This window comes from Eleutherodactylus coqui, chromosome 9 (genome assembly GCF_035609145.1).
Source record: "Eleutherodactylus coqui strain aEleCoq1 chromosome 9, aEleCoq1.hap1, whole genome shotgun sequence".
Lineage (NCBI taxonomy): Eukaryota > Metazoa > Chordata > Amphibia > Anura > Eleutherodactylidae > Eleutherodactylus > Eleutherodactylus coqui.
Window position 1 is genome coordinate 50,316,260 of NC_089845.1, and position 26,612 is coordinate 50,342,871.

Genomic DNA, 26,612 nt, shown 5'->3' on the forward strand with positions numbered 1-26,612 from the left:
AAGTGTTCAAACAAAGGCTGGACAGACATCTGTCAGGGATGATTTAGTGATACTGCACTCAGCAGGGGATTGGACCCGATGACCCTGGAGGTCCCTTCCAACTCTACCAATCTATGATTATATAAATATTCTTCAACAATGTTGCAGTGCATTCCCTTTTGTGGAATATTCAGCATCAAAATCCGCACTACTAATATAAGGATTTTGTTGCGGAATTCAAAACGGCAGAATTCTGTGGGCAATTGCACATCCAAATCTGTGCGGATTTTAGTACAGAATTTCGGGATGGCATATGAAAGCACCCTTAGGCTAGATACCCTCTCTTTGTTCTCCAACATAAACTGGTGCTAATTAGAGATGAGCGAGCATACTCGGCCACGCCCCTTTTTCGCCCGAGTGTCGCGATTTTCGAGTACTTCCGTACTCGGGCGAAAAGATTTGGGGGGCGCCGTGGGTGAGTGGGGGGTTACAGCGGGGAGTGGGGGGGAGAGGGAGAGAGAGAGGGCTCCCCCCTGTTCCCCGATGCTACCCCCCGCTCCGCCACGCCTCCCCCCGCCCCCCCGGCACCCCCCGAATCTTTTCACCCGAGTACGAAAGTACTCGAAAATCGCGGTGCTCGATCAAGTAATTACTCGAAACGAGAAGGTTCGCTCATCTCTAGTGCTAATGTGTTTTACAATCTACCAACTTGGATAGAAGAAATTCAGAAGTCTAGATCCTTTTCAGCCATGCCGGTTATGGTTGGATCTCTCCTACTTGTGAAGGGAGCATTGCAGATAAGAACAGTTTATTAGTTATTTTTAGGTTATGCCTATACCTCCACTTGAAAATACATACAAAGATAGTGAAAAGCATGATGTCTGTTTTGGTTTGTAATAGATTTATAGTGTTAGGGAGACTTTACCCTGATATACAATACCATTGAACAATCCATAAAATAATGTATCAGTTCATTCCAGGTTATATATTTCCATGTCCCAGAGTTGGCCTTTTCTCAGCAAGAGAAACCAAGTATTCCTGTAGATATGATACCTTTTAATGGCTAACATAATTACATGATGTTACAGCGAGCTTTCGAACCTACTCAGAGTTCTTCCTCAGGCACAATTATATTCAACTCTACATCTTGTCAACCGAGCATGTGCTCTCTGTCCTCTATGCCTGGAATTGGTTGGTGAGCTGGATCTATTCTATATTTACTAAATATGGGAAAACCCTGCTTAAAGGCAGGGCAATCACCCTGATGAGGGCGGTCCCTTGTCCGGAACCTGGGAGCTATCTCATCTGCCCCTAGATGGTTAAAGGTGGTGACAAGTGACAGATATAAATAACAATAGTCACAAGAGTGCTAGGAAGCACCCAGTGATAAGTTACGACAGCAGGGACTTAAGCCTCATTTACACGGGATGACTGACGGGCAAACAATGCCTGACACTCGTCCCCGCATGTACTCGCTCCCATGCTGTTACACAGGAGCAAGTATCCTTGACTCATAGCAGGGTGACTGCAGGAGATTTCACACCTCGCTCTCCCCTGCCCCTCACTTAACACAGCGGCCGTTCAGTACTGAGCGGCTGCTATTTACACTGAACAACCATCGTTCATTGTTTAGGCTTCATAAAATCCTGGACGATGATCACTCAATGTAAACAGCAGCCGTTCAGTACTGAACGGCCGCTGTGTTAAATGAATAGTGAGGGGCGGGGAAGCGAGAGGAGAGAAATCTCCAGCCGTCCCGACCCCCTGCTGGCTGCTCTGTCAGAGACCAAGGATACTCGCTCCTGTGTAACAGCATGGGAGCAAGTACACACAGGGATGAGTGTCGGGCATCGTTTGCCCGACATTTGTCCAGTGTAAATGGGGCTTTATATGACTGTGAGATGACACGTGGAGGACCTGGACCAGACCACTGTAATATGCAGATGAATGAACAGCTCTGAGAGGAGAGGCTGGAGTTTATATACTACAGTAAAGGCTAATTGGCCGGCTGGTGAAACTAGTTCCTGCTGACCAAGTAAACCACACACAGCCGAAAAGAAGTTCACATGCGCCGCAACCGCGATCACATGAGCTGAGCTGATGTTGTGACATCAGCCTAGACCTTCTTCCATGTCACGACCACATTTACTTAGGAATAAAATTTTGTCAAAATTTTCTAAACATGTTAAACCCGTAAGAAAAAACTTGCAAACTTGCCCTCCATTAGGAGCAGAGCCTAATAAGGAATATTCACAGCGTACCACTGTTATAATGCAGCTGCGCTGCTATGAAAAACATGAAAAGCTTGGTGAAAAATCTGCTTCTTATTGTCAATCATCATTGCTTGTCTATGAACCAAAGCAATTCTAAATGGTTGCTGGCGTCTGCACATCAGTATGCTGTTTTCTACATGTAGATTTCTAGTTAAGTGCTCCATAAAGTCCACTCATTCCTCGTGTCATCTGAAAGTAAGATTTGCTTACGAAAGCATCGCCCGCTCTACACCGTACAATTAAAAGACTGAAATTTATGTTAGGTCAGCTAAGCTGTAATAAATCATTACGCTCCTTATAAAACACATCATCCACAATATAATCCTGTGTACTTGGATGTCGTAATTAAATCACCAGATAGTGATCATAATATTAGGAAGGAAACCATCGCCGGTCCCCAGGGCAACATCAGCTATTTTTGTCCATTAAAAAATCCTAGCAGGTAGCGCATCTCATTTACTGAAAATGGATGCGGGCGAAATCATTCTCCACAGTGTATTTAACCCTTGAAACACTGCTGCCGAGCTGAGGTTGTACTTGCTTTATAAAATATGTAACGTGAACGCAAATGTTAAGGCTTTAAACGCAATTATACTAAATAACAGAGATGAGCGAGCACCCAAATGCTCGGGTCCGCGTTATTCGAGTCGAGCTTTTCGTAAAATTCGAGAGCTCTACTCGAGTAACAAATTGACTACTATGGGAGACTCGAGCATCTTTGTATGTGGGACGCCGGGTGCCGAGCTTTTTTTTTTTTTTTTTTTCCTAGGTTCGTTCTCTCTCTCTCCCCTGCCTGCCAGACAAAAAATTTGCCAATGACGCGGGCTGCGTCACAGCGGGTAGGGGGCAAAACAGGCACGTCACAGTGGGGAGGAGCCAAAAACTGGGGCGGGGTCGAACACGGCTTGATGCTCGTTCGAGCATCAAGCTCGGCAGAGTATGTTCGCTCAACTCTACTGAATACGTTTGGTCTGTGGTCACCAGAATTTGACCTCTTTGTTATGCTATTTATTGTAGAATTTCTTTGGGGTTCTCATTATTGCTGCAGCGTCCATAATGAGAAAATTAACTCAAACCGTGGCATTTTTTCTAATAAATCTACTCACGAAAATTCATCACAGAAGGGGAAATCAAGAATTAAAAACAATCACAGAAAATGGCCGTTACTTACTGACTGAGGAGTGCATATAGATGCATCCTCTCACCATGCAGGTAGCTGACTACCAAATGGAGGAGCGAATAACACCTGTGCAGGACACCGATGAGACAGCCACTCACACTGCCTCCTGATAATGAGGGGGGTGGGTGATTGGTGTACACTCCCACACATAGTGGATTTGGTAGTCAGCTACCTGCATGGTGAGAGGAGAATGCATCTATATCAGTCAGTAAGTAACGGCCATTTTCTGTGATTGTAATCCGCAGAGAAAAAAAAAAAGTTGTGTTTGTTGTGGATTCACCGCAGATTTGCATTTAGGGGGGTGACAGTTTGCAATTGAAATCTGCCTGCTTCCGATTTTTTAATTCACATCACAAGTTAATTTCCATGCTGAAAAATGTGAGATTGGTGAGAATGAAACTTGATGAGATCTGTTAAAATTTCCTTCACATAGCTAATATTGTAACCCTGGTACTGTAATTCAAAGGACTGTAATTGATAGTGTTAGAGTAATCACCCAATTTAGGTAATACTCAAGGGGTATCATAGCCTTATTGTACATGTATGCCTAATTATTATTTGATGCATCGGAGAAGAAAACAATGAGAAACACTTAAGTGATGTTTCCAAGCTCTTCTGTTTTATTGTTCCGTTGCAAGAGGTGTGTGTATCCCCCACAAAGTAAACAACTCAAAATCTACAGAATGTGTGATACTTTTCTCTTAGTGAAATATTACAAAGGTTAATTATGACAAAGCGGTATGTTCATCGTCTGAGACCCTGCTAGTAAAATTTCACCACAATGCATATTTTGCACACCTACTTCTTGCAATGTACACGGCGCAATAATAATGTACACAACACTACTGCGCAAAATATAATTCAATACTTTCACAATAGCAAAATAGCACTGTGCACATTGGTGTTATAGCTTCAATTTTAAAAAGAACCATGATGGATATGGCAATAATGCAAATGTGAACAAAGTCCAACAATGATGCGAATGCAACAAATAATATAGTGTTTAATACATATAGACAATAGATACATGAACTCTAATTTTTTTTCGAGAGTTGTTAACTAGGGATGAGCGAGTATACTCGCTAAAGCACTACTCGCTCGAGTAATGTGCCTTAGACGAATATCTCCCTGCTCGTCCCTGAAGATTCGGGGGCCAGCGGCGGGCAGGGAGCTGCGGGGGAGAGCGGGGAGGAACGAAGGGGAGATCTCTCTCTCCCTCTCTCCCGCCCGCTCTCCCCTGCTCCCCGCCGCAACTCACCTGTCAGCTGCGGCGGCTCCCGAATCTTCAGGGACGAGCAGGGAGATACTCGTCTAAAGCACATTACTCGAGCGAGTAGTACTTTAGCGAGTATACTCGCTCATCCCTATTGTTAACCCCAATACGATGGGGATGAGGTACAATATCAACGAAGTATTCCTTTTAGGGTAGATTCAGACGACCGTATATCGGCTCGGTTTTCATGCCGAGCCGATATACGGTGTCCTCATCTGCAGGGGGGGAGGATGGAAGAGCCAGGAGCAGGAACTGAGCTCCCCCCCTCTCTGCCTCCTTTCCACCCCCTCTGTACTATTTGCAATGGAAGGAGGCGGGATGGGGCGGGGCTAACTTATGAGAATTAGTCCACCCCGTCCCGCCTCTCCTCATTGCAAATAGTGCAGAGGGGCGGAGAGGAGGCAGAGAGGGGGCGGGAGCTCAGAGCACTGCTCCTGGCTCTTCCAGCCTCCCCCCCTGCAGAGAGAGACGACGTATATGGGCTGGGCATGAAAACCGAGCCGATATACGGTTGTCTGAATCCAGCCTTAAGGTGTACATGTTTATGCAACCACATTATTTTATTACTTTTTTTTTTCATTTTTCCACCCTAAAAAATGTTGGTTTGTTTTTCAATGGAATTGTACAGATAAAGTTTTTTTTAACATGACAAAAACTTGGCATTTTAATAGGGGTGTGTAGACTTTTTATATCCACTGTGTGAACAATTACTATGAAATGAAGAAATCTAGTGAAAATGCTTCCTCTGCATTGTTGGATCCTTGTCATTCCTAACAAGTGTTCTGACTATTCAGGTCTCTGAGGAGAAAGCAGCAATTATTGTTAGTAATAGGAGTATTGATCTCTACCAGCATCTTCATCAGCATAATACCTGATATAGCAGAAGTTCAGTATAGACACTTGAGCAGCATATGATAGCAGCAGCATAGCCACGGAGGATAATACAAATTCAGGGACGCATTTACCCAACAATGGCGTTTCATATGCTAATCCTAATGCAGTGCCGCTAGAGTAAGATGCGACAAATTTGTAAAGAGGCGTACGCATCTCTGGATGACTGTGTACCGGAGTCAAATCTATGAAGTTTATTCCAATTGTTCATTTAAATTTGCGCTATTTCTGATGTGACTTGCATCCATATATGGCGCATCCACATGAAGAAAAGGAAATATGTAATACATAGCACAATGGACTAATAACTTGAAAAACCATGGGACTTCGCTTGGTCAGATGATGTATGCAATGTACCTATTAATGTTTTAATTAAAACTTCATAAGTAAATTAGCAGGTGGCAAAGGCAGCTGTCTCACACAGCAAGAACCCAATTAAACTAGCTCTGGTGCTTAGTGCATTGTGACCCATTCCCAAATCTGACCGCAGCAACACCTATTGTTATGCCACCGTGTATTACATTAACTCACAGTGCTTAGGTCAAATTGGGTAAAGGTAGCGCTCCTTGTCTATACAGCCATGTTCCTATGCAGTGGTCCTTTAGGTTGAGGAAATGAGATATTCTCTAATTGTGTAGATTGGATGAGATAGGTAAGATAAAGAGGGATCACTGGTCATAGGCCGCCTGCACACGAGCGGAAATCCCGCCGCGGGATTTCCGGCGGGATTTCCGCCGCTGAAAGTTTGCATAGGAGTGCATTACAATACGCACTCCTATGCAGACGGCCGCGGTTTGGCCGCGCGAAATCTCGCGCGGCAAACAAACCGCGGCATGTCCTAATTTTCTGCGGGGCACGCACTCACCCGGCCGCCGGCTCCGGTCTGCACATGCGCCGGCTGCGCGGCAGCCGGCACATGAAAGAGCCGGGGCCGCCAGGCGCGGGTGAGTACGCGCTCGTCCCTGCAGGCGCTCGGGTCGGATCGCGCGGGGAGAATTCTCGCTGCCGGATCCGACCCGCTCGTCTGCAGGCGGCCATACTGTGTTACATGGTTTACAGTCCTTTATGTAAATCAGGTCGTTCTTTATTTTGGTAATCGATTTCGGCAGAGGCCGTGCCATTTGGTAGCTTTAACTCTTTCCAATCCAATTTGTATCCTGGTTTTCTTAGGGGGCTTACTCTTTTTCTGCTGTAATACAACAGCGCTCTATGCTGGCTAAAGCCAGTACTGCATGAGGTGACACGTTGGATAGGCTCCGACAGCAGAGGGGCTGGCAATATACAGTAAGAGAACCCCGACGGACGTCTTCCAACATCAGAGCTGTACAGCCTTAAATCATAATGTCTTTAGAGGTCAGACAGTGGATTAGAAAGGGTTAATGTTGTAAAGCTATGAGATTTTTTTATATTCCTCTCTATATTGTACAGCAGAAATAATGTGATATTGTGTTAGCCAGAAAAACCTACGTGTCGATAAATACTTTTGTGTAAACGTTTTTATAAGTATTTATAAAAGTATTTATCAGCACGTACATAACATATAATACGGTATGAAAATTGGGTATAGTAGATCCTTTTTGTGACCACACCTATTGTGTACTATGCGGGTCATGCTAAGTGGGTAGAGTGATCTATTTTGGCATGTAGGGGTGAATTCTGCGAAGGTACTAGATCATCAAACAGATCCACTCAGCACCACTTCAGATCGGAGATGCTACTGTGCAGTCCTGGCACTGTGGATACTAGGCAAGATAGCAGTGTGGCCATAACCCAATAGCCAAAACCTGGAATGGGTACTTGGGGTAGATGTGATTTAGTACTGGGGTCTCCATTTATTGCAATGTCATGGCCTACCTTTATGATAAGTTTGTCATGTCCTATCATTAGCACTTTATATATTTACATATTGTATATTAGATATCTTGCACTGCGCAAACGAGAAGGCCTGGGTGGCGTTGGAAATAAACGAGAACCAGTTTGATTTGGGGGGAGATTTTTGGGTTCCAGGTAAGGTGGACTGGAGAGGGGTGGGAGCTTCACCCCTTGCCCTGTGCTTGCTTCAAGCTTGGTCTCGTCTGGTTGGGAGAAGGTGAGTGATCATGAGCCCTGGACCCTTGACTCCTCTGACCGTAAATCCTCAGATTCCGACCACAAGGTCGACAGAGGAACTATCTTTTCTGCCAAATAGCCCCTCTCCACGTGTCTGTGATGTTTTGGGTCTGCAGGGTTTACGCTCGCTAAGTGACTTAGGAGAAGGCCATAGATTAAAAGCAGGAGCATGGATGCAGTACTTTCAGGTGAGGGACTACATATGGTCACTCAGAGCCCCCGAATTATTGAGGGTGGACCTTACCCCGTTTAAAAACTTATGCGTTCACTCGGCCTCCCCTCCACATGTGGTCTCTCTGCTGTACGGGTTGCTGATGGATGAAAGGATAGGAGGAGACCGTTTACGATGGGAGGCGGAGTGGGAGGAGACGCTCGGGAGATGTTTTCCCAGAGAGCTCTGGAACCAGTCCTACATCCTTTCCCATAAGTTGTCAATTTCGATCAAAGCGCAAGAATTAAACTACAAAATAGTGACGCAATGGTACAGGACTCCGGATAAACTCCACAGAATTTTTCCTGTGACCCCAAACGCATGTTGGAGGTGCGGTTCTGAGGTTGGTACTATGTATCATATCTGGTGGAGCTGCCCGCTAATTGCTCCTCTCTAGGGTGATGTTGCCAGGCTATATAGAGCAGTATGTAAATCGACCCCCGGCTCCTGACTCCTGAGATCGCCCCGCTCTCTATGCTAAATATATAGGATGGTCCAAAGGTATGGAGACACTTGAATAAATGGAAAACAGGGCTTTGGAACCTCATCTTGTGTGTGGCATGTTGCTATGAGGAAGGGGGCAAATCTGTGTGGGGCAGAGTCCAAGACAGTGGCCATTTTGAATGCTGCCATCTTGGAGCCAAGTCAATCTTTTCAAATGGGAAGGGGTGTATCTAATAGAGAATTTGATGAGGAATCCAAATCTTGAAGCTTAGATGCCATGTACCTTTATTCTTGCCAAGGTTATTAGCAATCTTTCCTTGACATGCAACACAACGACGATCTACTACAGGAAATGCTCGATGTGCTCCCCATTGGTTTGAATTGTCAGGCTTTCCTCTTCTTCCATTCACGATGCACTGAGAGCAACATCTTAGCAGAAATGCTTGCACAGGTGGCAGAATCTGCTGGTGCATGTGTGCCACTGGATTTTCACTGCATAAACCCTGATCTTGACATCACCCCACAGGTAGAAGCCCAAAGGGGTGGGATCCGGTGAGCATGGGGGCCACAACGGCCAATCCACTTCCCTGAAAGCTACTGAACCAAAAACCTGCGGACATTATGTCCATGTGGGGGCGCACCATCCTGCTCATAGAACACTAGGAATGTGGTATCTTCACTGCACAGTGATGGGAACACCTCATCACGTAATAATTGCAGATACTTGGCAACAGCAAGGTTACCATCCATTAAGAATGGGTCCAAACAACGCACCACACCATAACTTTTTGTTTGTGTCGGACCAGTAGTCAAGGTTTTGTTTGTTTACCTCTCCGTTCACGTAGAAGTTTTCCTCATCACTGGACAGTACAATCTCTGTCCAACAAGGGTCACATTGCAATGGCTGTGACACCAATTCTGCAAATTCAACACAGAGATTAGGATCGTCCTCATTGAGATGATGCAGCGACTGAATCTTGTGTGTAGCCAGTATCCACCTGACGGTGGTTTGACTCAGCCGGCTCACCTGTGACAGACCCTGGGTGCTACGATGTGGCTAATTTCAGAAGGATGCCAGGACAGCCATTGTTGCTTTGGCTTCCACTTTTTGGCAGGTCCAACACACTATGCCAACTGTGCCATGGTGGATGGGTGGTCTTTTAGGGTGCCAACTAGAGATGAGCGAACGTGCTCGTTTAGGACAATTACTCGATCGAGCATCGCTTTTTTCGAGTAACTGCCTACTTGGGGCGAAAAGATTCAGGGGGCGGCGGCGTGGGGCAAGGGGTAGCAGGGGGGAACAGGGGGGAGCTCTCTCTCTCCCCCCCCCCCCCCCCACTCCCTACCGCAACCCCCTGCTCACCCCCAGCGCCCCCCGAATCTTTTCAGCCAATTAGGCAGTTACTCGAAAAAAGCGATGCTCGAGCGAGTAATTGCTCTAAACGAGCACGTTCGCTCATCTCTAGTGCCAACTGTTAAAATCCATTGCAATGACTCAGGTACTTCGCTCCCCAGAGATCAGCGCAATCTCTGTCCTCTCCTTGTGTTAGATACATTATGTAGCATCGATCTACATTGTAACATTTGGGAAAATTGAATCGTATTTCTAATGTAGCGATAAAAGTGTTTTGAATTTAGGAAACAATATCTAAACGTCTCAACCCTTTCCTTATGATCCCCCAACATGATTCTGGACGAGGCATCTTGTTTCCGCCTTCACAATAGTGCATGGAGTGTTGTGATGTCATGCGCCCGGCATTTCTTGCTACAATCACAGTCTGTTTACTTTCACATTCCTGGGGATAATCTGGAACATTGCTGAGATGCCATAACAATAACCTGCGGCTGGATATGCTTATCTTCAGGTAGTATTTCAGCACTCTGCTATGGATAAAATCAGCTTTAGCCAGGAATGCAAAGTGAACCCTTTAAATCACATGTTGCTATTCTTTCTTACAGTTTTTATTTCTGTGTCTGAAAACTAAAACATTAAGTAAAAGAAAAAAAAACTCCCTAGCAACAGTCCGTTTCCATAATACGTCTGGGAGCTGAAGAGTTTTGACAATCCCTTTTTATATACCCTATTGGGGTACAGGGATGTCATTGATGGATTCCTCTAATGGGGCCCCCTTTCTATGAACCAGAGATGAGAGATACTAACAAGTAGTGGCTATCACTTTGTTGGCCCTGATCTATGGGGTCATTCATATAAACAGCTGTTCTGCTAGGGGGTCTCTTGAGCCAGGCCAGCAATGACCAGTTGATCACAGCAGGATCTTCCACATTGGAGGGATTGTCGATGATGAGACATGCCCTTTAAGGCCCCCTGTCCATGGGTGATGCGAAGTCCGGTGGCAAATTTCCGCCGCGGGAGCCGCCGCCGATTCTCCGCTGGTCAGCTCTATCTGATAGATACCCTGTCCCCCCAAAAATAAGACACTGTTTTTTGCTCCAAAAAGGGCACAGTGTCTTGTTTTCGGGGGGGGAGGGGGGATTTTACTTACCGGGTCTACGTCGTCCCAATGCCCCCCAATGGTGTCCGGTGGCCTCCTCGTCTCACAGATGCCTTTTGCTGGTGACGCGGCTTTGAATACCCCGCCTCCAGCAAAGCGAGCGCTGTGATTGGCTGATCGATCGCTGGCAGCCAATCACAGTCATTCAGTGATGTCATTCACTGAATGGCTGTGATTGGCTCATCGGGCGCCGGCATTATTCACAGCGGGGCCCCCCACCCCACACAACACCCTGCTCACCCCCGCTGTCCCCCCCAAATGTTCTGGGAAGAGTATGCAGTTACTCGAGAAGAGCGATGCTCGCTCAAGTAACTGCCTTAACCGAGCGTGCTCGCTCATCTCTAGTTGCTAGTAAATAAAATGATTTGAAAAACCCATATTTTCATCTTAGTCCCTAAATCCTCTGAAACAGAACCCAGAAACGGCATGAAGCATCTATACGACGTGTCCCCTTACTCTACATACTGAATATTGTTCTTCAGAAAGCTGCAAACAGAGAAATCTAAACTGACCTGAAATATTAAAATGTGTCATGTATGCACCACGGAATTCACAAGGAGGAAGTGATTTATTTTAAGAATTTACTGAGAACATTGGAAAATATCAGATACATTTCCTACCTTATCTTCTGTGACGTTCATCTCCTTGAAGCATAAGGAGACACGGGCCTAGTGGGCAGAGGTGTTCCTAGAGGCTACTATCACAGCTATGTGGAGTCATTTAAGGCTACCTTCATACACAGAGGGAAAATCCACCGTATTTCCACAGCAAAAATAAGCCCCAAAATCTGCAACGCAATTCGCACATCATTTTGTGGCGGATTTGCAGCACACTCTCAAGCCATATTTACGCTGCCTCATGTGCGTCATGTTATGCACAAAAATAGAACCATTATCGGCAGTGGGTCTATTTACATGCTGGAAAAATGTAAGCATATCCTATTTCCGTGCAAGCCTTGTACGAGAATAGTACATGTAAATGTGCAGTGTCCCACACATCACACAGAGCGCGGTGTCCGTCTTCTGTGTGATGCAAGTTGTGACTTTCTATCACTGCGCCAGTTACTCACCCACTTACACACATCCTCGCCCAGACCGAGCATTCTCATTAAATGCCAGCCTTTTATGTGGCGCAGTATCAAACGCTTTGGAGAAGTCAAGATATGTGAGATCCAAAGAATGAATGAAATCAGCAGTGAATTGACAGTAGGCTCTGGATTGGAACATAGCATGATTTAAATCTGCATTTTCACTTTTAGGGCTCATGTCCACGACCGTGTCTTCTCCACGTCTCATGCATGTGTTGCACGCACTCATGATACGAGGTGAAAGAAGTCGATGGACTTTCATTCTTCCATGTAACTTGCGTGTGGGCGCTGTGTATCCATACGCAAGAGAAATAAATCTCACCATGGTCTACTTCTCTGCGTGTGATACGGTGCCCTTCTATGGGCTGCGTACGATATGCTGTCCATACGCAATACATTGCGTACGGGCAGCATTTTACTACGCATCCCCGCTCTAAACTGAACAGGGAATTCTAAAAAATCTATAAAATCACACTGCACATGTCCATGACGTTCAATTCGTAGGCCTGTGCAGTGCCATACGCGGTCTCTGCTGGCAGAGTGTATGGGCTGTAATGTGTAAAAAGCATACGGTCGTGGGCATGAGCCCTTAGTGAATAGGGTCTGATCTCATACAGTAACATTGGATTGTACATAGTTGTGGGATTCTGTAGCTGGTATGCAGTGTGAAACTGGGCTAAGGGCGGATACAGATGAGCGGAGTTGCGCCTGATTGAGGGGAATTTCTTCTGACCCTGTGCCCGGCTGGCATCCGCACATACCTGTCATTATGCTTCTTCATCTGTACTGCGGATGGTCCGCACAACTCGCCGTCGGACATGCGAAGTACAGATTTTTTTACAGCATCATCACCTAGCAATGACACGGAATCTGCAACATTTCCGCAATGTCAATTGCAGAAGGGCCGTGGGTTGGACTTCAATGGAAGCCATTCGTGTAGAATCTGTGCAAAAATGGATCATGCTGCAGAAAAATCGCATTCACTGTCTGCTCGTGTGTGCGGACAGGCAGATGCTCCATTGGTTTGAATAGGTGCGGAATGCCACGGATCGTACGCGCGGGAGACGATTGCGGATTACGCGATTCAAACCCGTTTGAGTGCAGGTGGGCTTAGGCTGCTCTCAGGCCTGCGTTAGGGTCAGTTCAGGGTTTTCGTCTCTTTGCTCCATTTTTGGAGGAGAGAAACTGATATAAAGTGGAAAAAAAAATTGTTTTTTTCTCCATTGATTTCAATGGAGTTTCAAAAAAACAAAAAAAACGGAACGGCTTCCATTCTGTCAGGTTTCAGATATATAGCTGCAGGCTGCACTGCTTCGTCAGCCAATAAAAATGGAAGACTGACAGAATGGAAGCAAATGAAAGCTTTTCCATTTTCTTTATTTTTTTCAAACCCCATTGAATTCGATAGGGGAAAAAAATGATCGATTTTTTACAGTTTTATTTCAGTTTCTCTCCTACAAAAACAGAGCAGAGAAATGGAAACCCTGAAATGACCCTAACACCGGTGTGAAAGCAGCCTTATCCTAAAGATCTTAATGATCCCTGGCTTGAATATTTGTAGGTGTCTCAGCGAAGCCCTATAACAGTAATGGTGAAGCTTTTAGAGACCGAGTGCCCAAACTGCAACCCAAAACCCACTTATTTATCGCAAAGTGCCAACATGCCAGGGGGCGGGGCTTATCACGACGTATGATTTTTACCTCCGTCGTTATAAAAAGGACAGGGCCACTTCAAAATAGACAGGGTACACATTTTGACTGCTTTTTGGATACGGAAATGCTGCAGAATTTTCCATGGAGGGCATCCTGCAGCATTTCTGCCACGTGTAAACATACCCCAGCGGTGATAGTGACACCCACGGCAGCACCAGTGACCCTCCACAGCGGTCCCAGAGGTAATAGTGACCCCCCACAGCAGTCTGCAGTAGTAATAGTGGCGGCCCTCAGTAGTATTAGTGACCCCCCCCCCACAGCAACCCTCAGGAGTAATAGTGACACCCCACAGTCACCCCCGGTAGTAATAGTGACACCCCACAGTGGCCCCCAGTAATAATAGTGACACCCCACAGTGGCCCCAGTAATAATTGTGACACCCCACCCCACATTGGCCCCAGAAGTAATTGTAACACCCCACAGTGGCCCCAATAGTAATTGTGACACCCCACAGTGGCCCCCAGTAGTAATAGTGACATCCCACAGCGGCCCCCAGTAGTAATAGTGACATCCCATAGCGGGCCCCAGTAGTAATAGTGACATCCCACAGCGGCCCCAGTAGTAATAGTGACATCCCACAGCGGCCCCCAGTAGTAATAGTGACATCCTATAGCGGCCCCCAGTAGTAATAGTGACGTCCCACAGCGGCCCCAGTAGTAATAGCGCCCCCCTGAGACCCATATACTTACCCCCTCCTCCTCGTGGAAGCGCCGCTGCTCCTCTGCTAGCTGTGCTGATCCCAGGTGCACACTGTGATACCACTGTGCTGCCGGATGCCTCCTCCCCCTGTTCTCGCAGAACCTAAGAGGAGACGTCAGGGGAGAGGGGAGGAGGATCCCATCTGCACACTGAAGTCACAGTTTGCGCCGGGATCAGCGCCACTAGCAGCGCAGCTGAGTGAATACCAGCAGGGGACTCACTAACGTGGTGAGCGGCCGCCGCCGGCACGTGCCAGCAGGGAGGGCTCTGCGTGCCGCTCTGGCACGCATGCCATTGGTTCGCCACCACTGCCCTATAACATTCAGAAAAGATGACACAGGTACAACCCTTTTAAGGGTGCTTCCTGCAGTCTGTGCCTGGAGACACAGCTTGATCTGCTGCTGCGGATTTTCGCTCCATAATCCACGTGTATTTATACAGATTTTGGTGTGGAATTTTCTGCGTCTTTAGGTGCGGATTGTAGAAAGATTCATTCTGAAAGCGCCCTTATGATTTAGTTATCAGAGATCTCCACTGTAAGGAGCATCTGCATGTCCATTACATGACCAAGAAAGTTCCTATTCAGTGGCTGCAAGCAGAGATCTTGAAAAGGGTGTGGAATTTATGCACAAAATACTCGTTGTTTCGCTCCAATCCTCGGCATGCAGCTCTATCTCAGGCGGACATACAAATGATGAGAGTTGTGGTGTGATGAGATGAACGGTCTTGTCACCTGAGGCCCTAGAAGTGGTTCTCCCCCATTGGCCTATAATGCGGCTCTCGGAGGCTCCTTCTGTGTAGTGACCTCTTCTTCCACTTGTGTAGAGCTTGTTGGCCACTAGACGCCTCTACGATGCAGAGAAGAGATTTCACCCGTTACCAGAGTCTGAGAGGGGCGAATTATTGGGATGTGAGAGGTTGAATTGTCTCCCACCGGGCCATTCTGACCGGACTGTTACGAGGTGTTGGGACCAGTGGATGCGTGAGGGCACACAAGCCGACCGGGCTCAGGAGGCCCTCGACAGACCATCAGTAGAGAGATGATTGTCTGACAAGTACGATAGTTCCAATTGTTTCATTCTCCGCCATCCAAGTTAGAGGTGATACAACAGGGTACTAGAGCCTCCATGCCCACTCGTACCACATCTTGTATCCAAGCTAGAGGCGGTACAACAGGGTACTAGAGCCTCCATGGCCGCCCGTACCACATCTTGTATCCAAGCTAGAGGCGGTACAATAGGGTACTAGAGCCTCCATGCCCGCCCGTATCACATCTTGTATCCAAGCTAGAGGGAGCCCAACAGGGTATTAGAGCCTCTATGCCCACCCGTATCATATCTTGTATCTAAGCCAGGGGCGGTACAACAGGGTTCTAGAGCCTCCATGCCCACCCTTATCGCATCAACTATCCAAGCTAGAGGTGATACAACAGGGTACTAGAGCCTCAATGCCCGCCGGTATCACATCTTGTATCCAAGCTAGAGGCAGTACAACAGGGTACTAGAGCCTCCATGCCCGCCCATATCACATCTTGTATCCAATCCAGAGGCAGTACAACAGGGTATTAGAGCCCCCATGCCTGCTTGTATCACATCTTGTAACTTAACTTAGAGGCGGTACAACATGGTACTAGAGCCTCCATGTCCCCTGTATCACATCTTGTATCCAAGCTAGAGGCAGTACAACAGGGTACTAGAGCCTCCATGCCCGCCCATATCACATCTTGTATCCAAGCTACAGGTGGTACAACAGGGTACTAGAGCCTCCATGCCCACCCGTATCACATCTTGTATCCAAGCTAGAGGCGGTACAACAGGGTACTAGAGCCTCCATGCCCACCCATATCACATCTTGTATCCAAGCTAGAGGCGGTACAACAGGGTACCAGAGCCTCCATGCCCGCCTGTATCACATCTTGTATCCAAGCTAGAAGCGGTACAACAGGGTACTAGAGCCTCCATGCCTGCCCATATCACATCTTGTATCCAAGCTAGAGGTGGTACAACAGGGTACTAGAGCCTCCATGCCCGCCCGTATCACATCTTGTATCCAAGCTGGAGGCGGTAAAACAGGGTACTAGAGCCTCCATGCCCGCCTGTATCACATCTTGTATCCAAGCTGGAGGCGGTACAACAGGGTACTAGAGCCTCCATGCCTGCCCATATCACATCTTGTATCCAAGCTAGAGGTGGTACAACAGGGTACTAGAGCCTCCATGCCCGCCCGTATCACATCTTGTATCCAAGCTGGAGGCGGTACAACATGGTACTAGAGCCTCCATGCCCGCCTGTATCACATCTTGTATCCAAGCTAGAGGCGGTACAACAGGGTACTAGAGCCTCCATGCCTGCCCATATCACATCTTGTATCCAAGCTAGAGGTGGTACAACAGGGTACTAGAGCCTCCATGCCTGCTCATATCACATCTTGTATACAAGTTAGAGGCAGTACAAAAAAATCAAAAAATCAAATCATGGTATTTGTATAGCGCCAACTTATTCCGCAGCGCTTTCAGGTAATTATTACTTATTACCCCCCACCAAGCTGGGTTCTCATTTTACCGACCTCGGAAGGATGGAAGGCTGAGTCAACCTTGAGCCGGCTACCTGATTCATGCGGGAATCGAACTTGCAACCTCCAGGTCGTAGGCGAGAGCTTACACTCTGCACCACACGAGGCTCAGACAGGGTACTAGAGCCTCCATGCCCGCCTGTATCACATCTTGTATCCAAGCTGGAGGCAGTAGAACAGGATACTAGAGCCTCCATGCCCACCCGTATCACATCTTGTATCCAAGCTAGAGGCGGTACAACAGGGTACCAGAGCCTCCATGCCCGCCTGTATCACATCTTGTATCCAAGCTAGAGGCGGTACAACAGGGTACTAGAGCCTCCATGCCTGCCCATATCACATCTTGTATCCAAGCTAGAGGTGGTACAACAGGGTACTAGAGCCTCCATGCCCGCCCGTATCACATCTTGTATCCAAGCTGGAGGCGGTACAACAGGGTACTAGAGCCTCCATGCCCGCCTGTATCACATCTTGTATCCAAGCTAGAGGCGGTACAACAGGGTACTAGAGCCTCCATGCCTGCCCATATCACATCTTGTATCCAAGCTAGAGGTGGTACAACAGGGTACTAGAGCCTCCATGCCCGCCTGTATCACATCTTGTATCCAAGCTAGAGGCGGTACAACAGGGTACTAGAGCCCCCATGCCTGCTCATATCACATCTTGTATACAAGTTAGAGGCAGTACAAAAAAATCAAATCATGGTATTTGTATAGCGCCAACTTATTCCGCAGCGCTTTCAGGTAATTATTACTTATTACCCCCCACCAAGCTGGGTTCTCATTTTACCGACCTCGGAAGGATGGAAGGCTGAGTCAACCTTGAGCCGGCTACCTGATTCATGCGGGAATCGAACTTGCAACCTCCAGGTCGTAGGCGAGAGCTTACACTCTGCACCACACGAGGCTCAGACAGGGTACTAGAGCCTCCATGCCCACCTGTATCACATCTTGTATCCAAGCTGGAGGCAGTAGAACAGGATACTAGAGCCTCCATGCCCACCCGTATCACATCTTGTATCCAAGCTAGAGGCGGTACAACAGGGTACCAGAGCCTCCATGCCCGCCTGTATCACATCTTGTATCCAAGCTAGAGGCGGTACAACAGGGTACTAGAGCCTCCATGCCTGCCCATATCACATCTTGTATCCAAGCTAGAGGTGGTACAACAGGGTACTAGAGCCTCCATGCCCGCCCGTATCACATCTTGTATCCAAGCTGGAGGCGGTACAACAGGGTACTAGAGCCTCCATGCCCGCCTGTATCACATCTTGTATCCAAGCTAGAGGCGGTACAACAGGGTACTAGAGCCTCCATGCCTGCCCATATCACATCTTGTATCCAAGCTAGAGGTGGTACAACAGGGTACTAGAGCCTCCATGCCCGCCTGTATCACATCTTGTATCCAAGCTAGAGGCGGTACAACAGGGTACTAGAGCCCCCATGCCTGCCCGTATCACATCTTGTATCCAAGCTGGAGGCGGTACAACAGGGTACTAGAGCCTCCATGCCTGCCCATATCACATCTTGTATCCAAGCTAGAGGTGGTACAACAGGGTACTAGAGCCTCCATGCCTGCCCATATCACATCTTGTATCCAAGCTAGAGGTGGTACAACAGGGTACTAGAGCCTCCATGCCCGCCCGTATCACATCTTGTATCCAAGCTGGAGGCGGTACAGCAGGGTACTAGAGCCTCCATGCCCGCCTGTATCACATCTTGTATCCAAGCTAGAGGCGGTACAACAGGGTACTAGAGCCTCCATGCCTGCCCATATCACATCTTGTATCCAAGCTAGAGGTGGTACAACAGGGTACTAGAGCCTCCATGCCCGCCTGTATCACATCTTGTATCCAAGCTAGAGGCGGTACAACAGGGTACTAGAGCCCCCATGCCTGCCCGTATCACATCTTGTATCCAAGCTGGAGGCGGTACAACAGGGTACTAGAGCCTCCATGCCTGCCCATATCACATCTTGTATCCAAGCTAGAGGTGGTACAACAGGGTACTAGAGCCTCCCTACAAGGGGTCAGTGTTCTGCAATAGACCCTCCTTTATCACTTATAACAATGTTACAATCACACAGATAAAGTGGTTCCCTCCCAAAAACTTCTATGGGGGGGGGGGGACTGATTATGACAATGAGTGTACAGTATATATATATACTGCTGGGGGGGGGGGGAATACTGTTTATGACAATGAGTGTACAGTATATATATATACTGCTTGGGGGGGGGGGTGTATTATTTGTGCTGAGGAGTATTATAATACGGTGCACACTTCGCCCGCGGTCTGCCAGGCTCTGCCCATCTGCATCAGGGCTTCCTATTATTCTAACGGAGCTGGTGGATCCTAGTGGATCCCTGACCCCAGTGGGATCTGCCCCTCATCCCTATAGGGGCAGGGCAGACATGTGGGCATGGGATGCTGGCAGGTGAGGCTGTGTGCCCGGGTGGGTGGCAGCACTCTGCAGAGGTCATCCCAGACTCCGGGCTGCTCTCCTCCCCCTCCGCCGTGTGATGCCTGACGACGGATGGCGGCTCTCTCCCACTACAGCGGCAGCAGCAGCCGGCAGCCCGGGATGTTCTCTCTGCCGTCCTTCGGCTGCAGGGAGGCGTCTGTAGCGCCGGGCAGCGACAAGCAGCGGAAGAAAGCCTTCTATCTGGTGAGGATGAAGCCGCTGAAGGAGCCGAGCAACAACAACAACGTGTCCTTCGTCATCCACTGCCACATCGGGAAGGAGATCAAGCATATCTGCAGCAACTGCAGCCGCGGGGAGGAAGGTGAGCACCGGGCGGCCATGGGGCAGGCAGGACGGGGACCGCCGCTGTGGGGGCGGGGGGGCAGATCTGGATCGGACTGAGGTAACATCTACCTCCCGATAACCGCAGGGCCCCGAGAGCCCCTACAGCTAGTGCGCACCCTGCTGGCCAGAGCGGGGACTACAGGGCAGTGCGAGGAGGGATGGCAGCGGATTCCATACTATGCCACCTGCGGGGAGGGGTGAAGGTCACCATGAGGAGAGGTCGGTGCCCCCTCTACCACAGACAGCTGGAGGTGGGTGATGGACGCTCTGCCATTCCCTGCAGTGCTGGGAAGTGAAGACACTCGGCAAGCATTGATTTCTCACACAGCAGCATCTTCATTCCGTCTGCGGAGTGAATGAAGGGATCTGCTTGTAGTTTGGCGCCATCGGATCCGGGAAGGTGGGTGACTGACCGGTGCATGGATGGGCGCAGTACGTGGATGAGGGTGCTTATTGCTCGTTCGCACGAGGATGGAGTACGCGCCTGCGGTCTGGGGAGACGGGCAGATCAGTCGTTCGCTCGCAGCGTAGTCGTACCGCGTGAATGAGACCGATGGGTACTGAAAGCGGAAGATTAGTGAAGGAGCCGGTGAGGATTTTCTTGCTGACGTTAAACAAAGATAAGCGAATTAATTATCGTCGTCGGAAGATCGCCGGCGCCGTTTACACGGGGCGATTAACGTTCAAATTCGGTTGTTTTCGTAACGGTAAGCGCTCCGTGTGTTGGTCATCCTTGGGGCTCCTTGTCACGGGCGTTTGCGTTTTTGTGGGCACTTTAGCGAAACGCATCTGCGCTGTGAATGGGGCTATTCTGCACGCGGCCGGGGTTTTCTTTACGCATTGCCCGCTCATTGGCGCACCTCCCGTAGACTTCTATGGGATCCCATTTTTTTGCACGCGTGTGCGCAAAATAGTATACGACCCCATTAACATCAGTGGGTTCTGTTTTCGGCGTACTGCACGCACGCAGAAATATGCGCAAATACGCAGGTGTGAATGAGCCCTATAGGGTGGTTTTAGACGGGGCGATTTATCATTCGCGTGATGACAGAGTTCGCTCGCGCGGTCCGTTTATACAGGCAAATACATCATTCGCTCGCAAATCGTTTAGAAGCGAATGAGAACAACTGAATGAGCACTATTCACAGCGGACGATTAGCGAATGAGCCATTGGCAATTTTCATACTTGCATGAAATGTACAATAAGTGAATGAATTATTTATCATTCATCCTTCGCTGTTTTCACACGGAACGATCATTCAAATTCGAACGACCCAGGGATTGTTTTGAACGCTGTTCGTTCGCGGTAAACGCGCCCGGGCAACGCAGAGATTCGTGTATTCGCAGACGTTGTGCCGGTGATGTATATTATCACGCGTTTCCACCAGGAAGGGGTTAATATTCCAATATAGATACTTCACTCCCAACAGCCTGATGGGAATAGAGTGACGCTACTGCAGAGTATCAGCCGGCGCGCTATATACTGCATATCCTACACCTGTTCGATAGCCGCAGTCTGTTCTCACCTCGGGGTGTCCTCTGCCCTCCCGTTAGGGGGCATCCTTCTGTTATATGCTACACAATGCCAGTGTCAGCAGTCGTGAGTATGTGGACTTATTATCAGATGTGTTGTGATACATTGTGTGATATCTGTGTATTATCATATGAGGCGTCTTCAGGATATGTTTGTACTTGCTGCTGTCAGCTGACATTTTGGTTTCTCAAACTGTGGCGCTACCTGTGTTATACGAAGCCGCCACGTGTCGGCGCAGGGCGACAGGGCGATGTGCTGTTTGGACCGGCAGCGTGCGGTACCCCTAGGTGACAGGAGGCTTCTATGCAGGCTGGGATCAGCTGATATTGATGGGGACGGTCCGCAGCATCCCCACCACGTGTGACATCAGCCTCCTTTACACGAGCGTATACATTTTTACGGCCGCCTGCACACGCCGTAAAATCGCATTAATGAAGAATAGCCACCATCCGGCTCCGAGCTTAATTAGCATTTACTCGTCCGATCATACGGGCGTATCGCGGGATTCCTAGGGGCGGCAGAAATCCTCAAAATACTTTCTAATACCATGTTTCCCTGAAAACAAGACCCTGTCTTATATTGATTTTTGCCCCAAAAGACACGCAAGGTCTTATTTTCGGGGAGGTCATATACATATCTACCAGGTGGCGTCCGGGTCCCTCCCGCTGGTCTCCGCAGTGCTTGCAGTTCTCGGCGCTGACAGAACATCGCTTGCTGGTAAACTCCGCCTACAGCAAGCAATTGCTCTGATTGGTTCTCGAGTGCCGCGGCTCAGCCAACCACTGCGGCGCTTGATGAACCCATCATAGCCATTGATTGATGGGTTTATCAAGTACTGGCTCTGATTGGTCCTTGAGCAAGCTGGCCGGAACTGCGGACACCAGCGGGGGACCGGGATGGCGTCTGCTAGGTAAGTATTGCTTTTTCTTTTTTTTTTTACACATAGTGTAGTTAGGGCTTATTTTCGGGTTAGTGCTTATTAGTGCTTATATTTCAAGCCCAGCCCCCCCCCCCCCCCATATACGCCTTCGCATGAGCATTGACGTATATGCGCACGCATGAGCGCGGTGTATTTGCAGAGTGAACTATCCTTTTTGGCGCGTGCATCAAAAATGCGCCAATTGAAATGTCCAATTAGTGTAACGAGCTCCAGGCGTGTTCTTCCTGCACAATTACGCCTTTTTTAGCGTTTTGCGCATCCCTATTGGCTTCTATGGTAACTTTTTGTGCAGAAAAATAGAAAATGCTGCATATTTTTTTGCGCGACCGAAATGCGTAAAAAAACCCCCACACGTGAATGATCCCAGTAAAATCAATAGCGTCTATTCTCAGCGTTGTACACACGCAAAAATTGCGCACAAATACGCCCGCGTGAATCTAGCCTTATACAGTCACTATGAACGACTGAATGATTTAGCGAGCGAGCCGACGATTTACCTGTCTGTCTGTACTCTGCCATTGTTCGCTCATGTACACGAACATTAAGTCATCTAGCGCCCCCTGTGTCTCAAAACATCACTGACCAGTCCGACAATAATCCCAGCGTCCGGTAAGGGTTAACAGACCTGCTAACACAATGGCTGTCCCTCCGTCCCGGTCTGAGACATTAGTGTCCCCATACAAGAATACAATCCCTGACACGGATGGGAGTACGCTTCTAGAGAGAGGAATTTCGCAGAACAACCTCCCCCACCGATAACCTATAACGACTCTTAACCCTTTCAGGACCGTTGTTAATTTAATGCAATTTGAAAACCCTTTAAAACTATGGGACAAATGCATCAAAGGGTTAAAGGCAGCATCCAACGTCACAGACGGTACATAAAGCTCCAATGAAGCAGAAGTAAAAAAAAACAAAAAAAAAAACCCAATTTGGCCCTGATTCCAGGCTCCCCCTATAGCATCCATACCGCCCCGTAGTGACAGGCTGCCAGCAAAGCCGGTGTAATCTGAGCTTCCCATCTGTCCACTGTTTCTTCCTGCCATCCGTAATGCATTGGGATATAGAGGTGGCCGTACATGCTGGACAGACGTCCGCGATGGATGAGGAACTCCTGAATGAACAGTCACATTGGGCATATTCATCATTGTATTCCGAGCGTGCTCGGAGCGCGCAAAACATGCAAACCAGCAGTGTAGTCGCGGGGCTGTGGCTGCGGCTGGCTCTGCCCTCCCCCCTCTGGCTGACGCTGCTCTGCCTGGTTTCTAGGTTTTCCGTGCTCCGAGCATGCTCAGAGTGCAGTGATGAATACGTTTTGAGCCTGGTGCGGTTCTCGCTCCCTTAGCATTCCGTGCTTTACATTCCTATCCGGAACGCCAACGATCAGAGGTTACAGAAGTCCACGGCCAGAGCCGATTATAATGCCGGCTGAAAGCGGAACCTCACGCTCTAACTGAAAGAGAGCCGTTCGGCTGAATGGCGCATAAGGGAGATGTTCCAATGTTCTTTCAAAGAAGGTCTTTGGTGATGAAAAAGATCTTTTGGATTACGGATGGAAATGTCAAACTCGGCCAGCTGACGAAGCTCTGTGATTGGTCGGTTGCAGGGATGGTTTATGGTTAGATTTTACCCAGCAAGTTATCGCTCTCGTTTGAATTCTTCATTTTTGCCCCCTTGAGGGATCTTTCACACTGCATGCGTTATTACGGTCACCCGTTCGCGCCGTGAAATCACATGATTAAAGATTTGCCACGACCAAGTGCCGAACTTTAGCCGTGTGTTTTCTGCCGTTCATACGGATGGCTGCTGCGTATCGCAAAAAAAATAATACGCTGCAGCGCGGAACACCCTCGATCGGCAGAAACCCTCGGAACGACTACTAATGGTTAAATAGAGCCGGCCGCCTTCTTTTCCTAGCATTGGACGCAGCTAAACTCTCTCCCATTCCCTTTATTTTCAGCTGCCATAGAAGTCTATGGGAGCCTCCAGCGGATCTCGGCAAAGAATAGGGCAAGACCTGTCTTTGGACCAAAAACGGGCGCCGATTTGCTTTTTTTCTGACCCGATTTTTTTTTACACGGCCAAAAATCGTTCATCTGAAGGAATACGTTGGAGCGCTTCAGATGGGTGCAATTTTTGCCCAATTTTTGGACGCGGCTAAACAGCTGTCGTGTGAATAAGGCCTTAGTGTAAGGGCTCAGTGACACAGCAGTTTGTACGCGCGGATCAGTGGCGTATTTCCGCGCAGAAAACCGTCCGCACCTGTCAAAAAAACCCAAAACATATGGGTGGAAATGGAACTGGTCAAGCCGATATTCATCCGCACGCAGTGTGGGCGTTTTTTCACGCGAATCACCGCCCGTGTGACTGAGCCTTGAGGCTAATTTCACACAGGCGAGTGCGATATCGGGCCGTGAATCAAGGTCCAATATCACACTTACAAACATGCGATTTCCCCGCGAATGCAAGGCGTTTTTGTATCGGAACCGCCTCACATCCCTGGAAGTAGCCGTTCTCCGGCGCAGCTGATCGCTGCAGCGGAGGATCGCGGAGTTTCTGCAATTGTTTCCAATGGGGAGACCTCGCCTCGTGTGCACCCGGCATGTGGTGCCATGCTGCCGCCAGCCCTGTTGAAAACAATGGGCAATGCGAGAGCAGGCACAAGGACCGGCTCTACAGAATGGGGGGGCGTATTTACGGGAGATTTGTGGGTCTCGCACTACTTTCTTGGATGTGTGAAAGCAGCCTAGTGTGTACGGTTCCAGCTCTTCATGTAGAGACGGTGGTGGAGATAAGCCTCAGGGGCGCTATTTAGGACCTAGGGTTTGGATTTCTTTAAATTCATGTCTCGGTGTATTCTTCAGTGTTTTCCACCAGACTGGAAGCCTCACTGACTATCCTATAAAAAAGTTTTAAAAATTGCTAGATCGTTCGATTTTGACCCATTGGTTCAGTGTAAACGCAGCCAATGATTGAAGGAGGAGCGATATTTTGTTCGCTTATCGTTCATCATTCATTTTCTGCAATCATGAAAATCATCGTTGGCTAAAATATACACTTATTATATATACTTCAAGGGGTTATCCAGTCCCTTTTTTTTTTTTTATCAATGATGTATCCTCAGGATAGGTCATTGATGGCTATCGGCAGGGGTCTGCTGCTTGGAACCTCAGCCAATCAACTCTTCAAGCGCTTGGTGTCACCGGCAAAAAACACGGAAAGGAGTGGAAGCAGGTTACTCCGACCCCTTGTAGTGGCTAACACTGGTAATATCAAGCTGCACCTGCAATTACCAGCACTGGCCACTATGCAGGGGCCGGAGCTGTCTGCTTTCACTCTATACCCTGTGTCTTTTGGAGCAGTCGGGACAGCTCAGGTCAGATCCCAAGCAGCGGATCAGCAAAAATGCCTTGCAAAAAACTCTTTAAATCTAGTGGCAGCATTAATTTGATAAAACATGACCTAAAGCAAACAATGCTAAATGATACAGTTATTGTTATATTCTAGAACATCAGATGTAACACAACGCAGCCAATCCCACATCCTGTATGGAATCAGATTATTCATTAGCAGTGGTGGAAATGTCATTTGGGGGCTAGAATCCCAGCACTATGTCCTAATAGCTTGCAGATGGACCTTGTGTCATTGACATGGTTACATATGGCGTTATTGTGCTTGGCGCCACCGCATGACATTGTAGGGGAGCTGTCAGCCAAATGGCACATAGCTCTTCCAGGCTCCTCGCCTATTATGTGTGCGGGGACAGAAGGCTCCCTCTCCACATTGTCATACAGTGTCTTCATACCAACTCTGTAGCCATGTACGCCTATGGGCAGCCGGCCTTACTGTAGCTAAGGCTGGCTGCACATAGGCGTATTTGCGCAAAATGTATGAGCGCCATACGCAGAGCTCATCCCAATTGCTTGCACTGTACTTGTGTGAAAGGCCCCTAAAGAGGCTTTTTCAGGCCTCTGACCGATCTGTGTAAAGTAGTCATTTAGTTTAGGAGTCGAGCGGGTGTCCTATCAGTGGTTGGCAGTCTTACCTGTTTGACAGACAGTTGTCGGTCTGTAAGTAGGGCCGCCCATTGGACTCCTAAACCTAGAACGAGACGTGTTTGAATGAATTGAGCGACGCCAGTGCCTTATGTACCAGTGACATACTATCACACCAACTACTTTTTCTGCAGCATGTGGATAAGTGTTCTCGAAAGTTCATCCCAATTCCTTGTACTATATCCGTGTGAAAGGTCACTAAAGAGGCTGACCGATCCGTGTAAAGCAGTCATTTAGCAGGTCAATTGGCGCCTTTTAAACAAAACCTGCCCCATTGAGGACGGTGTCTGATCTGCAGCCATCAGGTTATAGAGCAGGATGAGCTGCACAGATTGA

The 26,612-nt window shown here is 48.3% G+C and overlaps 1 protein-coding gene across 6 annotated transcripts in view; it reads left to right on the forward strand.

The window, feature by feature from the left end:
- PHACTR1 (phosphatase and actin regulator 1) overlaps positions 1-26,612 on the forward strand; it is a 299,050-nt gene that overhangs the window by 166,755 nt on the left and 105,683 nt on the right. Inside the window, exon 1 of one of the 6 annotated variants that reach the window (XM_066579370.1) lies at positions 19,370-19,724. The exons of 3 other annotated variants lie outside the window; for them this stretch is intronic. In XM_066579370.1, coding sequence (XP_066435467.1) covers positions 19,475-19,724 — 250 coding nt within the window. In that variant the 5' untranslated portion in view covers positions 19,370-19,474. Of the gene's footprint in view, positions 1-19,369; positions 19,725-20,051; positions 20,148-26,612 lie in introns of those variants that run through there. 2 more of the 6 variants (XM_066579371.1, XM_066579375.1) reach the window with 2 other exon arrangements.